Source organism: Drosophila serrata, unplaced genomic scaffold, assembly GCF_035046125.1.
Source record: "Drosophila serrata isolate PLE 108 unplaced genomic scaffold, ASM3504612v1 contig_276, whole genome shotgun sequence".
NCBI classification, from domain to species: domain Eukaryota; kingdom Metazoa; phylum Arthropoda; class Insecta; order Diptera; family Drosophilidae; genus Drosophila; species Drosophila serrata.
The window spans coordinates 11,813,252-11,831,102 of NW_028257174.1; the positions used below are offsets into that span (position 1 = coordinate 11,813,252).

At 40.0% G+C, this 17,851-nt stretch overlaps 1 protein-coding gene and 1 long non-coding RNA gene across 2 annotated transcripts in view; one reads left to right on the forward strand and one right to left on the reverse strand.

The window, feature by feature from the left end:
• The window catches only part of NetB (Netrin-B), a 61,677-nt gene extending 56,036 nt beyond the window's left edge, over positions 1 to 5,641 (reverse strand). The window contains exons 1-2 of the mRNA XM_020949532.2: positions 4,852 to 5,641; positions 2,541 to 4,075 (exon numbers count right to left, since the gene is read on the reverse strand). Coding sequence (XP_020805191.2) covers positions 2,541 to 4,075; positions 4,852 to 4,853 — 1,537 coding nt within the window. The 5' untranslated portion in view covers positions 4,854 to 5,641. The remainder of the gene's footprint in view (positions 1 to 2,540; positions 4,076 to 4,851) is intronic.
• The window catches only part of LOC110181693 (uncharacterized), a 178,825-nt gene that overhangs the window by 155,339 nt on the left and 5,635 nt on the right, over positions 1 to 17,851 (forward strand). Inside the window, exon 7 of the long non-coding RNA XR_015272492.1 lies at positions 16,312 to 16,354. This is a non-coding gene — a long non-coding RNA (uncharacterized LOC110181693). The remainder of the gene's footprint in view (positions 1 to 16,311; positions 16,355 to 17,851) is intronic.

A 17,851-nucleotide genomic window follows, 5' to 3' on the forward strand; every position in this document is an offset into this window, starting at 1 on the left:
TATGGCAAGCACAGAACTCTTAGATTCGGTGTGAAAATTCTTTGTAGCTCGCTTTGTTTCTGTTTGTGTTCGTAAATCTCTGAGGAGGAGAGATGCTGCCCAGAGCTGGTCAAGACTAGGAAAAAGGGGAAGGAAGGAAGTGGGACAGCCGTCGGCTGGAATTTCGCCCAGACATAAATATTTTTTATCACTTTCCGAGTGCTTCATCTTGGCAGGACAGGGCCAGAGCAGGGACTCATGGCTCATGGCTCAGCCCTTATCCTTCGCCGTTTATTTCGTTGCATTTGTAATGAAGTCCGGGAGTCTCGGATTCGGAACTCTGGCGGAGGACTAATTCAAATTTAAGCCATAGAAAATTAATTTTTCGCTACCCCCACGAAAGCTTTAGCCCTGGTTTGGCTTGGTTTGGTGGTTGCTCCGAGGGTAACTCTCTTCGAAAGTAGACAAACAACGCTTGGCTTATTGGGCTTACTTTGGCTTCAAGGTCAATTAAGGGCCGGCAGTCGAGCGTTAAAGAGTTTAGGCAAATTTCAGCCAGGATATAGTGTCCTTTTTAGGGAGATTTGCAGCATCTGAGAAGCATGAAGTATAACGAAAGACTTTCTTGATATACTTTTAGATATACATTTCTTTATAGTAAATGTTATATGTTTATAAGATTATTTATTTATATTTATCCTTGAAAAAAACCTTATGTTTGTCAGTAATTTCCCTTTTTTTTCTGGCTAATCCTTTTTTGTTGGTAGGCCTTTTTCCTGGGCCAATTGTCATGGGCTTGCCCTGCCGCCATAAGCCATAAATTTGTGCCAACTGACATTCCGTTGAGTCTTTAAGCTGACCTTCGACCCCCATTCCCAGAGCCATTCCCTGGCTCATTCCCCTGCCATATCCAGAATGGCCTTCTCTGCTTTTTTCTTGCTTTTTTCCGAGGGGGGGCCCTTTGATTAATTCTGGATGAGGACGACAACGTCGCTGTCGATGGCCCACAAAAAGTTAATCGTTAGTAATTTATGGCTCTCGGAGGAAGCGGACGCGGAGGCGGTACTGGAGGGGGCGTGCCAGAGCCTAGGTGAGGCGGTACAGCGGAGTAAGACGACGATGATGATGAAGATGGCATAAACTTTGACATTACCATTTTCATTTGTTCATAAATTATTATATATATATACATATCTTCCTTGCCTTAGGAGCTTGGCTTCGATTTAAAGTGAATTAGGAGCCATTTGATTATCACCAGAGATAGTATTTCCTTCTCTGCAAAGTGGATAATGGTGGGTTTCTCTCTGGTTCACAGACAATCGTCTCGCATCGAGGCATTCCAACTGCTCCATTCCGAGTGCTGAATAAAACACCAAAAATGCAAAGAGAGAAGAATGTTGATGGCAATCCGGAGTACGGAGTGCTCCGTAACGAGGCTATATATCGGTAGGGGCATCGAAGGGGCACAACCGGAGCACACACACACAATGCTTGCAATTGAAAATGCCACTCGATACCCGTGCCAGTGCCCATACTTGTGCCCTTTCCCTCTTTTCCATTTCCCTGCCAGAACCAACAAATGCACTCAATTGCAGTGTCCACTGCAAGTGACCATGAAAAGAACTCTCTGGTCTTGACCGAGGGTCGCTCGAAGGATAGATGAATGAATGGTTGGATGGTTGGATGGTTGGCTGGGGAGGCAGCACTTCGGGTTCAATGGAAGCAGAAAAGATGATACTGATTCCGCCACCTCGTCTGTCATGTTAATGCCCAAGGTCCAAAGTGGTTTCGAATTCATTCAGAACATGTCGTCGTCGTCTTCGTCGCCTTCACAAAAGACGACATTCATTTAATTTGGGTTAGTCTTCGAGCAAAACGACACGCTTCTTTAAAGCATATACGATATATAGTATATATGTGTGGAATATATAATATATACCTATAACTAAACACTTGGAAAGTAAGCAGCTCTTTTTTGCATATGAAAACATGTAGTTCAATTGATATATTAAGCAAAGATTGGCTCAGTGTATGGGGAAACATGAACAGTTCAATATTTTCTCTCAATAGCATTGATTTACAGCCCCGAAATATGTTTCAGATAACCTTATCTCACTGTTTTTCAAGTGTCAGCTTCTATTACCAAGTAAGATAAGCCCTTTATTGTTTAGTTTAAAGAAATATAGGATACGATTTTTCAATTTTCTTCTAAAGATAGACTGCATTGGGAGTTTATCTCGAACTGAACTAGAAACTCATTTCAAATGATTTCATTAATTATTAACCAGGCATCATTAATTACCCACGAAAAAAGTGATTAACCAAGGCTGTCTCATAAAGCTATTAACTACATTTAAAGGGATAAAGGACACTCGAAACGGTTTTAAGGAATAAACTTTAAAGGGAAAGTACAAAAGATCTTATTAATCCCATTAAAATCTCACTTTAATCACAGTTAATGGCAAGGGTTTCCCTACATCTCAATGGATTGTCCTAACTAGGACACCACTTTTAGTCATAATTAAAGGGGAAATAATAAGGAACTCTGTGGGGGTACTCACTCTTGCATTCGTTGGCATCATTGTCGGTGGCCCTGCCCCAGGGACGGTCAAAGTAAAAGGGTTTGCAGCGTTCGCACTCGGGTCCGGCGGTATTATGCTTGCAGGCGCAGGTCATGGCCAACTTGGCCCCCAGCTGCAGGCCGCTGCTTCCAATGGTCATCCGTCCAAAGTGTCCACCCAAAGTGCTGCCTCCCGGTGAATCCTCGTCCTGTCCATCATCCTGATCAACTCCAGCTCCCGTTCCCGCACCGATGGTGGCCACACACTCGGAGGCATGACCGTTGCACTTGCAGCGTCCGCCGACGGCAAAGTCGGAGACGGCATAATGCTGGGACACGGGCAGAGTAGGTGCAGCTGCTGCACTGGAACTGGGAGTACTTGAGGGCGTGGTCTTCCCGGGCTGACTCTTGACCAGCGGCGGTGGCTGTGGCGATGTGGTGGCCGCCAGTTTGCTCTGGTAATGCTTCTCATAGGCGCTGCTGCCTTTGTGCTTGGAGTGGCGCTTGCCGGAGGTGGATTCGCCATCGCTGGCATAGTCCAGATGCAGGTCATCATCCAGTTCGAGGTGTTTCTTGGGCTCCTCGTATTCCTCATCATAGCCAGCATCGGCACTGTCGTTATCCTGCAGGTTATAGTCATACTCGTCCTGCTCCCCATCCAACTCCAGATCCGGATCATCGTCTTCATCGACCTCCCGGCTGCTGCCCATCTCATCGCTAAAGCTATTGGCATTGCGAGCCTTCAGCAACTGTGGCGGCAGCTCCAACCGATGGAAAACCACTCGAATATCTGTGGCCGTGACCCAATCCTGCAGGACCAGTGAGGCATCCAAGTCATTGGCCGAGGGACGTCCCTCCAGCGTATTGAAAGCAAACCGCTGGGCAGCTCCACCTCCGCCGCCGGCACCAGCATCGTGCTGGGCATTAATGCAACGGGCTTCCTGCTCATTAAACTTGGAGATCTTGGCCCGATCTGGGCGTCCATAGAACTTCTGGCACTGGGAGCTGTAGAACTGGAAGGGCTGCCAGGTCTGGCCAAAATCCGAGCTCTTGAAGATGGCCAAGGAGTCGGGACGCGGCGAACGGGGGCAGAACGAAAGCGAGATGTAGGTCAGCTCGTACTTCTTGCCCAGCGACAGGGTCAGGGTCACATTGTCCGGCGGCGCGGAGTCGGGGTCATGAGGCACATTGACCGCCCCCGAGCGCCAGCAGGTCACATTGCTGGGATTATTCAGATCGGTGAGCGCACTCGCTCCATACCGCTGATGCGGTTCACAGAGGCGGCACTCGCCGGCGCTGCCGTCGCGGAGCAGCTCACAGTACCGCTCCGGCTGCTGGGCACCGCAAACGCTCGACGCCTGCACCGGATTTCCATAGGCGGCATTCACAAAGCTCGGCAGGCACTTGCGCGGCTTTCCCTCGAAGTAGCAGGGATCATTAGCCGAGATGCTGCCGGCGGAGATGGTGGCGGGTCCAACGGCGGCCAGCGCCAGTATCAGTGGCAGGATAAGGCTCCTCATCCTGGCGGACTCAACCCTGGTTGGGAGAAGGAATGTTTGATGTGATGATGTAGACGCAAGGGGTTAAGTCGCCAAAAACCTCACATATTCCGCGTTTCACTAGAGTTTGGTTTTGGGAATTTTTAAACCAGAAAACTCATTCAAACATTTGCATTTACAAGGAATTTCCTGTTTTTTAAATAGCAAAGTTTTTTTTTTAAACTATTTTAGGCACCATTTATATTAGAAATTCAAGTGCTAACTTGATTCCAGACTTTCTTTTTCATAATTTAAATTTTTTAATTAAATTTTAAAGCAATTTGATTTTTTTTCTATTTATTTTTTATGTTTTTAAACGTAGAAACAATGACCTTTGTTCTAAATAAATCTGTTTTATTGGAATGGAAATTATATTTCATAAATGCAATTGATTTTTTATGCTTTAAATTTGCAATCAAAATAAATCTCAACTACTGGAATGCCAAATCTTTTAGGAAATAAATTATTATTCGATCTTTTAATTTAGTTTACAAGGCGTAGTTATTAATTTCCTTTTCTGATAGTTATATTTCAAGATTGATTTGAATTTTTAAGGCAGTTTCACTTAATTTCTCATATAAATTAATACGATTTTATGGCTTTAAGTGTAAAAAAATGCCTCTATGGTTTGGAATTCCTTTGTGGCTTAGTGGTTTTCAAGTTATTTCCCAATTTTTGTGCACCGTGGGGTGTCCATAATAAACTTCAAAATCGAATGAAACTTTGGAATATTAGTGCTTAGGGGAGTCCTTCTCCTGGCGAACGTTTACGTACATTGGCTCGAATACGCGATACCTCGCACTCCACTCCACTCAACTCTCTCTCTTGTTCTCACTATCCTTCTCAGTTCGTAGTTCTTTCTCTGTCACTCACTCGGATCAGGGATCAATTTGTTATCGCGATCGCGGTCACCAAAACAAACAACAACAAAAATAAAGACGCGACGACGGCACGGCACGGCACTCACGACGTCGACAGCAGCGGTAGCAGCAGCAGCAGCAGCAGCAGCAGCAGCAGCGACGGCGGCGTCACCGAGTCTGTCACGGCATGCAACAGCTGCTCCGTCCCTGGCTCGGTCCCTCCTCGTCAGAGTCCTGGGCTTCCCTACTGCCAATTCTCCAAGAGCCAATTCTCAATTCTCTATCGCTGTCTCTGTCTCAGTCTCGGTCTCTGTCTCAGTCGCGGTTGCGGGTTCTCCGGGCAGCGTTGCCACTCGGTCAACGGCCAGCGTGGTTATGTTCGCAGCGGCGTGTTCCTCGCGCCAACTTGGCCCAAAAGTGTCCTGATGCTTGCTCTCCGTCCTGGAGGACGCTCTGTTCCGACTTCCGACTCGGTTTCGGTTTCGGTTTCGGTTTCACCTCCGGCCTCGGATTCGGCACAGCATGTTGCACTCTCACTCGCACTCGAACAAAAAGGCAACAAAAAGACACGACGCGCGACTCGGGTTCGGGTTCGGGTTCGTTTCGTTCGTTCTCGCTCGGACTAGCTCGGGTCTTGCGCCGCTAGTCGTGTTGTTGTTCACCTGGCAGACGTTTGTACGGTACTAAAGCCGAAGCTGGAGAGCGTGATGCTAATGATGCCATGTTGCTGCTGCTGCCAACGCTGCACAGTGGAGTGTTGAGAGCAATGTTGCAGCAAACGGGGGAGAATTATTTTAAGTTGTAATATTTATCAACATTTTTTTGGGTAATATCATAATTCAAAAATGTCATAACTCTGTCAAAAAATCAGTATTTTTAATTCGGAAAGCTGTTCTGTGCTAGGTCTTATCAGATTAATAAATCTGCATACCACATTTCAAATTCTGAAAAATTAAAAAAATTAAAATTTATTGACAATTTTAATGATGTAACCCCTTTCCTTTTTTGGGAAATATTGGAAAAATTTTTATTTCTTCGAAACATGGCTAGATAGATTCGGCTGCTGGTCGGAAATGACTTCTTCGCCAAGCTTTATGCTTCTAACTAAAATCATATTATCCTGTATGTGTAAAATATACCTTAAGAATTGTGTCTAATAGTCATGTTTGGCTTAATTTTAAAAATGAAAATAATTATGTTCTTTACCATATTCTTTAATATATGAATTAACCCATAGATTTCTCTACTTTGCCCACCGTGCGCTGGGGGATGCTGCTTTTGAATGTTGCTGCTCAGCCGGCAGCATATGTTGCTTACGCTCTTTCTTTGCGAGCAACATGTGGCTGCCTGTGCCAATTGGGTTTCATTCATTAAATTAACAGAGTTTGTGGAATACATTTCGTGAAAACTAAAAACTAAATGATATAGTTTTGTTAGTTAAGAAACTATTCTCAGAAATGCTATTTTACCTTCTTAGCCATAAAGGAATAATAATCTCAAAGGCAGATTTTAGTAGGTCAAAGTGAGAAACTAAGAAATTAGATTTTAAGTAATCAACTAAAATTTAAATAGTCGAGTGTTATTTAAATGGGAAACAAATTTAGAACAGTTTTGCATTTGTATAATTTTATTTTATTATTTTTTTTCATACATTTTATTTATCAATTTGTTCGAAAACATTTTTTTTTTTGTTTTGAAATAGATTTTCTCTAATGAAGAAAAATATTCATTTAAACCAAATTTATTTTACTTCAAAATTTCGTATTAAGCCTTATTTAATCTAAAGAAACTTTAAAAAAGAATTAGGTTCTTATTTTAAAAGAACGCGCTGCTTGTACTCATGTTGCTTGATGGCATTGTTGGCGCAACATTTCTTTCGAAGGCAACATGCTGGCTCTCTTTTGTTGGCTTGAAATAATGTTGCCATGAGTTCTGCCATGTTGATAACGAAGCCGAAGTATTTATAAGAAAAAGAATCTATCCTTATTTAGCCAAATATCAAGTGGTATATTATCCAAATGTAGTTTATAATATAATACTAATATATTTAGGTATCCTTAAGGTCTACAATACCAAGTCTCATCTCTGCATCTTCTCTAATTTCAGAGATTTTAGGTTGAATATATAGCTACCTAATTCCTATGGACTTGAAAAGCCTTACGATCCCCTACCCTCGCATTTCGATCCCAAAACTTCCGCTGTCATGATTTCATTTCCATTCAAAAACTGTGAAATGCAGACAGACAAGGACCGAGCGATGTAGCCTCAGTTCGTAAGAGTGAGAGCAAGATAGAGCTGCGCCATTGCGACGGAGAAGACACTGAGACGCCTGCGCAACCGATTTGTGCCTCCCCTCGTGCACCTCCCTGCCCGCACCTCCCTGCCCGCTTCCTGAGAAGCAGAAATCTTTAATGCCGCGAGCTTGCCCAGCGGCATGTCCCAGCCACCCAACTCCCATCACCCACCCCCCCTGGGGCCACTTCATCGGACGCCCGCTGGTCAGTAATTTGTAAAGAGCGGCTTAAGTGGTACACAGAGAGAAATACTTATAAGATTAACCTTTATAATAGCAATATTTCAAACAAAATAAGGAGTTCTTTGTTTATTCAAAGTTCAATGAAATTTCTATGATTAAAAATACAATTTTCATTTTAATATTTATGGTAAAGGGTTAGATTTTGTATAGATCAACATTAGCTTACATTTTTGGTTTAATTTCTTTCGGTGTTCAAGGGGAACGTGCCGAAAGAGAGATCTTTGCCAGGGTTTTTGCAACGAAGCTTCCGTTCAAATGGATTTCACCTCTAACTGTACAACCCCCTTGGTATAAATCACTGAGAAAATTATTATTAAAATTGACATTCTAAGGGGATAAATAATACAAGTATATTTTGAAAAACCCTGAGCCAAGAAATTCTAAACTGAAACCGAAAGAATAAACAAAACATTAACGAGTAAATGGTGTTTTGTTTTGGAGTTCAACCACCTTTAGTCTTTATTTATATCGACTGCTGGTTAACTGATTTTGTAAACAATAGGAGATGAAACCTTCTTGCTAGATAATATATTCGTGCTTGCAGTCTTGGTAAATATTAAACATATATTCTCTTTAAATAACAAATATAAGGTATATGCAATCGTATTCTTTCCGTGTACTTCTTCTGGTCTGCTTGCCGCCTTTTGATTTATTGTTTTTGACATTTTTTTTCGACATCGTGTCGTCGTCGTCGTCGGCTCACATTTCTCCAGTGCCCAAAGACACCTCCTCCTCCTCCGAATCCGAGTCCGAGTTCAAGTCCGATTCCAAGTCCCAGTGTTTCAAGTGGATTCGTAGCTGGAAATCTGCTCGTTATGTTTTATTTATAACGGATTTGTTGTTGCCCGCCGCTTTTGGCTTTCCGTTGTGCATTGTTTATAAATATTTATGCCATCCCGCACATGTGAGATGAGGACTTCTCCTTTTCTGACCTGCTCCGGATTTGTTTTCTTCCTTTTTTTTCCCCCCGTTCCTCTCTGATTTGGGTCCATTTCGTTGATGCCTCCTGATGCCCGTAATGGAATTTTAATTTTATTTGCTTACTGGCCTAGCTGTCGAGGAATACTTTCGAGCCGAACGCGATTTCACTTTGCCGGGAGCAATCCTCCAGCGAGGCAGGAAAGTGAGCACCATCTACTCCATCCAACTCCTGTCCAAGTCCCAGTGAGCAGCTCCTCCGCTTGACGATAGCTCCCGGGTTAAGATGCACTCCACAAAAAGAAGGATATATACCTATAAACCTTCAAAATAATATAGCAAAGGTCGGGCTTAGAAATGTATAGAACCGCGAGTCGAGGCTTTGGCAGTTCCTTATTTATAAGAAGAAGGAAAAGGCTAATGGGTTCTTTTGCATTTAAGCTCTAAAATGGATTGTTTTGTAAAAAAAAACTATAACAATTTGTTAAAGTGCACCGAAAAAAAATGCACATAAAAACGTAAGGTGTAATTATAACGCCCCAATGTTGGTCGGGCGTAAATGGAAGTGGCCGGCACCTGATCATTACAAACATTATAGAACTGGCCTGAGTTTGCTCCTGCTCCAACCGATGGACCAGATGATGGCAATGCTTACAGCTGGGCGTTTGGGGGGCGTGTCACCACCGAATAGGCTTTGCCAAATTGCTCACGATCGCGATACTAGACTATACTGTACTATATATATTTTACAAACTAAACAAGAAAAGAAACTAACATCGGCACGCCAAAGTTTTGTATACCCTTACAGATTGAAATTCTACCTATAGGAATTAATACAATATAAATTATATATATATTTATGTTAAAAAACAATAAAGTAATGCCTGCTTTCGTTTCAGTTACCGTTTTGAATTTGCATGTATTATTGATGTTTTACACAAAATTGTAGAATAATATAAAATGGTTATATCTCAAATTTGATGAAAATCTGTTGAGAACTTGAAAAGTTATAATATTTTTTCTTAAAATTTTCTGATTATTCCTATGACAGCTATATATTAATATATACATATTGTCCACCGATTCGCCATGCTCCAACATATATACTAGTAAAATTATATAGAATAACTCCAAAGTTTCATTGAAATCGCTTTCTCTTAAATTTGTTCCAAAACAAACCTCGCACCTCTGTGCATATGATTCCCAACTTGTTCTAACATCCCCGGAACGAAGTGACTGCTGCCAGCCAAGTCTCAGATATGTGTTGCGTTTCAAAAGTTGCAAGTCATTGTTTATTAGTGTTCAAAGTTAGTAACTGATCATAGATACTTACCGGTTAAAGAAACTTACTGATCATACTTAATTACTGGTCATAAATATTTATTGGTCATAGATACTTACTGTTCAGAGTTTTTTACTGATCATAGTTAATTACTGGTCATAGATACTCACTGGTCACAGATACTTAGTGATCATAGTTATTTACTGGTCATAAATACTTATTGGTCATAAATACTTACTGTTCAGAGTTTCTTACTGGTCATAGATACTTACTGATCATAGTTAGTCATAGTTAATTACCGATCATAGTTATTTATTGATCATAGTTACGCAGTGTTCAAAGTTAGTAACTGATCATAGATACTTACTGGTTATAGATACTTACTGATCATACTTAATTACTGGTCATAAATTCTTATTGATCATAGATACTTACTGTTCAGAGTTTTTTACTGATCAAAGTTAATTACTGGTCACACATACTTAGTGATCATAGTTATTTACTGGTCATAAATACTTATTGGTCATAAATACTTACTGTTCAGAGTTACTTACTGGTCATAGATACTTAGTGATCATAGCTAGTTACTGATCATAGTTAATTACCGATCATAGCTATTTACTGATCATAGTTACTTAATGTTCATTAATACTTACAGACTTCTAACTAAAATTGTAACACCCTGCAAGGGTATAAAAATAATGCTTAAGCAACGGCTTTTCCTTTTTCGGAGATGATGAAAGCGTTTAAAAGCGGGATGAGAGCATGCACGGTTAACTATATAAAACTATATAAAAGTAAAGCCATTAATATACTTTGAAATATTATAACTTTTAGCTATATAACATTTTAACTTAAATACTTAAAACAAGTTTGAGGGAAACCATTGCCTTTTAGAATTTAAATAACAACTCTCAAAGACAGCTTTTCAGTGGTAGAAATGCTACAGAAACTTGAACTATATTCCTGACCAGAACTGGTCATGTTGTACATCATCAAATGCCAGACAAAACACAAATCAAACCATTTTGCATTTACTCACACTTTCCACTAGGAAAAACCGCATGAAAACCTGAATGAAGGTGAGTCTTTGATGTCTCAGAATGGCAAATTCATGTGAATAGGGGAAAATTTGGTCTTAAAGAAGACTTTCATATAAATATATTATATAGTTACAATATATATTTATATACTTTGCAAAGAGTTTTTGGGAAATATATTTATATTTTTTTTATTTATCTTGTTGGTAAACCGCTTATACTAATTGTTTAATCATTAAGCCTTTAATAAATATTTACTCTGCAATTTATAGGTCTATTCTATAGGTATTCTTAATCAGTATTGAAAGCCGAGTCTATCTTACCATGTCCGGTTGGAAAAATTTTATTCGACTATTATGTTATTATTCGATCCTATAATTCAATTGCAAATATCAAGGGTATACTTCCCGAAGTTAGTTTCTTTTTTGTTTAATGAGAAACAAAAATGCTTCCTGCCCTACCTCGAGAGTTTAGCATTTGATACCCATTGCTATCCCCAATCTGCATCCCAAATCCATATCCCAATCATCTGGCATATTTATTTATTTGCTTTTGTATTAAATTCTCAATTCATTTTCCAAAAAATTTGTCGGTTTGCTGCTTTTTGAATGTTTGCTAGAATATTTGTTATTTCTCTCGTTTCTACTGATGCTGATGCTGTTGCTGTTGCGGTTGCTTCTATGTATTTCTAATGAGCCTTATGGGTGACTGGACACCCCCTGCCCACCCCTATAATGTGTGTGTGTGTGTAATTTCTTTCATTTAAATGATTTATTTATTTTTGCTCATTGCCTTTTGCAAGCTTTTTGGCCCACCCGCCCCCTGAAAACATATACACATACATTCCTCCCACTTCACTGAGAGTAATTTCGTGAACTGAAGACTGTATTTATATTTCTTTTTCAATTTTACAGTTGCTTAGTATAGCTTTTGTTTGTATTTTAATGTTGGGTTAATTATTAGCTAGGCAAGTCAGGTGGTTAAGTTGAGGCAAACATTTTCCCACGACTACATAAAAGGTAAAATTTCAAGGATACTTGAAGCTGACTCTTGATGCTACGCATCTTATTTGCCATATGGTCTTAACTTTTTCTCTGTGTGTAACTGCCCGAGTGTGTATGTGTGGGTGTGTATCTTGGCCTGTACCTCCCCCCCCTGCAATACCCGCTATCCCGCATTGTTGTGGCTTGCCAGAGCTGCTTTGGTTGCCGGTGCTTTTTGCTTTAGTTGTTGCTGGGAAATTGCTTCTGGCATTTGATTTGTACATCATTTTTAACGAAGCATAAAGTTTTCTATATAAGCGATGTTTCGGCCAGAAAGAAGCACGGGTAGGAGGAGGAGGAGGAGGAGCACATGGACAGACAGAACACATCCTTGTTCCTGAAGCGCTCCTCTTGACTCCGTCACAACCTCCCCCCATCGAGTTAATGAACAACAACAACAACAAAAAAGAATGTATTATTTTTATTATTCCTGCCTTCGTCGCTTACCAAAAATGTTTGCAGTTTACCAGTGCGTCCTCGACTGTTCTGTTCCTGACAGGATATTAAATAGGCATTTACATTTGCAGGAAATATTAAATCAACAAATTAGAAAATTACAATGGGGGAATGCCAGAAGCAAACGCAGGAAGGCAAACAATTTGAATGAAAATTTAAGGTTACTATCTTCTATACATATTTGTTAGGGAAAATTTTAAACTTAATATACAGGAAAAGGTCGTGACAAATTTCACTTGTGACTCTAGAGGAACTCGATTCCCATCGATCTCTACCCCAAAAAATATATGTATATACCGAACTCAACCAACCGAAAAGTAGAAAAAGAATCAGCGGAAGATTTCTACAGATCTTTCACGGTGGCACTGAGGCATGCCACAATGTCTTCCACTCGAGTGGCCGGGACCCAGGCGATGCACCGTTCCATTCTCAAGTGCACCATGCCATCACCATCACCATCATCATCCCCAGCTCCTCCTGCCCTGTCGTCTTCATCATCATCGATGGGAGAGACTATCGGAAAATCACGTAATAGGCACGTAGGCCAAATATTTACTTAAGCCCGGTCCCCGGTCTGGGTTCGGGTCTGGGTCTTGGTCCCAGTCCCAGTCCCATTCCCATTCCCAATCCCAATCCCAATGAGGGGGAGGCTCAGGGCCACATTAATGTTGTGGTGGCAACCAATTGACTTGCCCATCGAGGATGGGAAGCGTGAAGGAGTAGCTGTAGCTGGAGTAGACAATGACTTCCTGCTGCAGTAGTTTGACTTAATTGCCCGCATTCACTGCAGGAATACAGTGAGAGAAAATTGGGAATTTTAATAGGGTAATTACTGTATTAATTAGGGGATTTAATATAGCAAGATTTATATGATAAAAATCATCAAGATCTTTGTTCGAAAAGGTATCAGCTCTTTGCTGAAGAGCTTCCACACTTACTCTATAATTGTTTTGAAGAGGATCGCTGAATCTGACCCGTTGTCTTTAAATAACCTGAAGAACTCTGCAACAATATTTTATAAACATTATTGGTAGTATTTCTACCATTATTAACTTGCTTAAAATGATCCAGTAACAGCCTTAAGGCTCTTGTAGCACAATTTTTTTCTCAAAATGTAGTGGCAGCTGTGCCGGTGCGAGTGCAACGTCAAGTTCAACATTGACTCGGGAGACGATGGTAAATAAGCAGCAGGTCCGCTCCAGAGTTGACTTTGCATTCCGGGTGTTGCCATAGTCACAGCCCCCGTGGGATGGATGAGCCTCTGTGGCACGATGGATATATAGTACATACATACATATTCCTTTGATGACCTCCCGCGGCGGATGGATGCGGAGTTTGGTTCGATCTGATCCCCGGTCAGGGGCCAATTCCATTGATTAGGGCAGTGCGTCGTCTATCCATCCAAATGTCTGTCCATCCATCCATTCGCTGAAGCTTTCCCAACGAGAATCCTCTTGAGGAAATTGCGAAGCATACACAGGCTTTCGCTTCCCACTCCCCCTTTTCCATGGCCAAACAAAATAAAACCTTTGCAACCCTCGAGTGTGGCAAATATCAAAGTCAAACAAAATGTGAAGTGGCGACAAGGAAAACAAGGGAATGGGACTGGGACTGAGCATGGATGTGGATACGGATGTGGATGTGGAAAAGTGGGCTAGAGGCGGTGTTGAACAGCAAGCAAGTGTTTTGCACTAAAAGCGAAACTACTTAGCATTTGCCAATGGAGTTGGACTCGGAAGTTGGTCTCAGGCTTTAGAACTCAGGGACTGGGGAATCCCGAGTCCGGAGTTGGCCAGGCGGAAGCGGAAACAGCAAAGAAACGGCAACCAGCGCTTTGGGGAAAGTGAAAGCCCAGACGAGGAATGAGGTCAAGAGACAAAATAGGCTTACTGACATGTGTGTGTGTGTGTGTGTGTGTGTGTGTGTGTGAGTGGGGTGAAACCACTTACTCCCACTGCCATTTCCACAACCACTTCCTACCCTTGAAGTACTCCTCCCCTTTTGCGGGAATTTAACGGTCAAATCGCTTGACTTTTGCCTGTCCAGAAAGGCATTCCTTGAGGGAATCCTTACTCATTGAAGATATTCCATTGAGTAAACGTATATTTCTCATATTTAAATGGGGATTTTGGTATTAGGGGAATCCCTTAGGGGGATTTTCAGACGTAAATTATTTGAGGCATATATTAAAGGGTATCTCCTATTCGCTCCATTCCTTTTACCACATATGTTCCTGGTTCAGCTTACGCCTAATTAACTCGTTTGATGCCCTAGAAGATTCATCTTGAGGTGGCGGAGTTCATTTTGGTGACCGCCGGGTTCTTGAGCTTGCATTTGAGCTTGATTTACCGCTGGCATTCGTTTGATTTATTCACCGAATCATGTATTAATTATGGCTCTCTGAGAGTTCATTTTCCCCGAAAACACAACGGATCGAAGCGGAAACGAACGGCTATAAGCTCTTGGGGGACATGTTAAGTGAACAGTTTACTGTGAAATTGTCAAGAAAATGCGTGTTTAAGCCAGATTAAATGCAGTCCGCTTCAGATTTATGGCCATGTTGTGTGTACCGATGCCCTACCACCCTGGGCCCCGCTTCAACTTCGAATTCGTTGCGCTCGGCATTGTTCACTCCAATTATTTATGGGTCAGAAATTCATCTCGGCCAGGTCTGGGACAACAACATCCAACAGCAACTATAAATAAAGGCAATATCAAATTTCAATAAGCCAGTTTCAAATGAGAAACTCACCACGCGGTGCCCCACGCACAGCAACATGTTGCCAACGCATTGCTAGTGGTTAGCAACAAGTTGCCAGGCTTAGAGCAGGAAATTAAAAGGGGAATGTCCCTGCAAACAACAGTCATGGGCACAATAATAGCATTAAATATGTTCTTTTGTAAGTTGTAAGTTGAACATCTTTATCTTTTATATCAAGATCATACAGGGAATTTTAATGTTATTCTAAAGCTTGTCGTGCAGTGAAATAATCATTTCCGACCCCATAAATCATATATATTCTTGATCAGCATCAATAGGCGAATCTTTCTAGTTATCTTCGAAGAGAAAAAAATTTGTTGGAAAAAAAAGGAAAGGGGTTACATCGTTAAAATTTGCAAAAATTTATACAATTTTGATTTTTTTTAAATTTGTATGCAGATTTGTTAACCTGTTAAAAACTAACAGAAGCTGTTCCGAATTGAAATTAATTCATTTTTGACTTAGTTATGATGTTTCAAAAACTTTGATTTATCGATAAGATTGGCTGGCGGATGCAAAGTATATGCATTGGTGATTTTCAATAAATTTGTTGGCAATTATTTATTCATAAAATCGGACGAATATATCATAAGCTGCCATAAACGTGATCGTTAAGTGTAGAGTAAAATGCAAAACTGTGGCTCATTTAATTTATCTCAATAAAAAATATAATAAATAATAACAATAAAATATTTAGAATAATAACTCTCGCTCTCCTACTCGCTCTCCCATTCGCTCTCTCACTTGCTCTTTACCTCTACCGTATTCAGTATGCCTGCCTCTGTGTATCTGGAGAGGCATCTCTTTCTCTCTAACTCTCACTGCCTTTCTCCAGTGATAGCTCTTACTCTCTCGCTCTCACATTCTCTGTTCTCTTCACTCGGGGACTATAAATAGAGGCGCTGCAGGCCTTGCGGGCCTCATTCTGTCCGAGGCCGCACTGGTGATAACATCTATTAGGAATGGTGTAGTGATAGTGATAACCCTTCGATCCCAAATATATATCACCTAATCAATGGATGATCAAGAAGAAGTTCACCTCGATGATTATCCAAGGAATTGAGCAATGCAAAGAAATTGGTAACCACGTGTCCTCCACTGCGGTAATATCCTGAATCTATGTATATAGCTATAGGACGGATCAGGCCTAGGTTAAGTTGTGATATATTAACTTGCGTTGATAAATCCTATTGCAAAAATTTATAAAAACTACCAGTTTCCGAAATTAGCTTACTTTCTAGTTTAAGAATTTTTTTATTTGGTTGCTTATTTATTTATTTATATTTTTATGTATGTATTTATTTGTTTCTATAACTTTTCTTTATATTTTATACATAGACTCAGGATGCTTAAAACCAAGAAGAACAATTAAAGATTTCAGGTATTTTTTTTTATTAATTAACGTCTTAAAAGTTTATTAAACTTGCTAATGCAAATATTATTTATTTAATTACGCTTTATATTTAATCATAATATGATATGATAAATTTCCTATTGAAAAAATGTATAAAAACAACGACTTTCCGTAATTAGCTTACTTTCTAGTTTAAGAATTTATTTATTTGGTTGCTTATTTATTTAATTATATTTGTATGTATGTATTTATTTCTTTGTATAACTTTTCTTTATATTTTATATTTACATAGACCCAGGATGCTGAAAACCAAGAACAATTTAAGATTTCAGGTAATTTTTATTAATTAACGTCTTAAAACTTTATCAAACTTGCTATTACAAATTTTATTTATTTAATTGCGCTTTATATTTATTAAAAATGAACTACCCATTAAGAACTGTATTATTAATATTAATATGATTATTTCTTTTGGGTTTACAATTAAGTGTCTTTCCCGGTCCTGTTATTTTGCTTTTAGCTGTAGGCTTTGTAGGGTTATGGCTTGATTTGAAATTGGCGATCGGGCCAAGAGAAAAAGAGGCGGTGGGCGTGTCCCACGTGGGCGTTTTTTGTGATTTTTTTTTTGTTTTTGGAGGGGAAACCGCGCGCAGTCAATATCGAAAAAGTAATTAAAGGCAGCGGCGAGACATTGGCAATGCTGACGCTGATGCTGAAGCGGCTGCTAAATGCTGATGCCAGTCGCAGTTAAGCGATGCCACAGCCACGCCTCCCTCGCCCACTGTCTACTGTCCGTTGTCCGTTGTCCGTTGTCCGTCGTCCGTCGCTCCTGTCCGCCGTCCTGTCAAGTGCAATACGTGCCACAAATGCAGTCGCCCAAATATTGCCGTACCAGCAATAAGATGGCAAATGGCACATGGCCACATGGCAGACGCAGTCAAAACGACCTGGAAATACCCTTTAAAATATATGAATTTTTATAGAAAATAAGGCTTAAGGCTGAGTGTTGAATAATTTATAAATTGACTTTTTTTCTTATTATAATTAAAAGGAAATTATGTTAGGAAATATGCCTAAAAGTATGCCAGCGTAAAATGAAATACTAATACTATATTTTAGGGGTTTTCAAGGGAGCTGTTTTATGTTAAATTATATATGTTTAAGCCAATTTTAATACTTAATAGTACCCTTAAATAAATGGAATAAGATAAATCCCTTAAATATATTTTAATAGTATTTGATAATTATATCAACTTAATTTCCAATAAATTCTCTTTTCCTCCATTTTATACTTATTTAATTTTTAAGTATCATTAAATAATTATTTTCATTTCAAAATTTAAATTTTATTAATTTACAAAATTTATATTTCAAAGAAATTCAAACCATTTAGTACTATATCATACCATATATTGTTAGTATAAAAGTGTAGTATATATATTTCCACATCAATTAGATCTAAGCTGTGCCTGCGGCAAATCCTGTTTTTGCCTGAAATTTCGGTGCTGTATTTCGCCCCTCTCA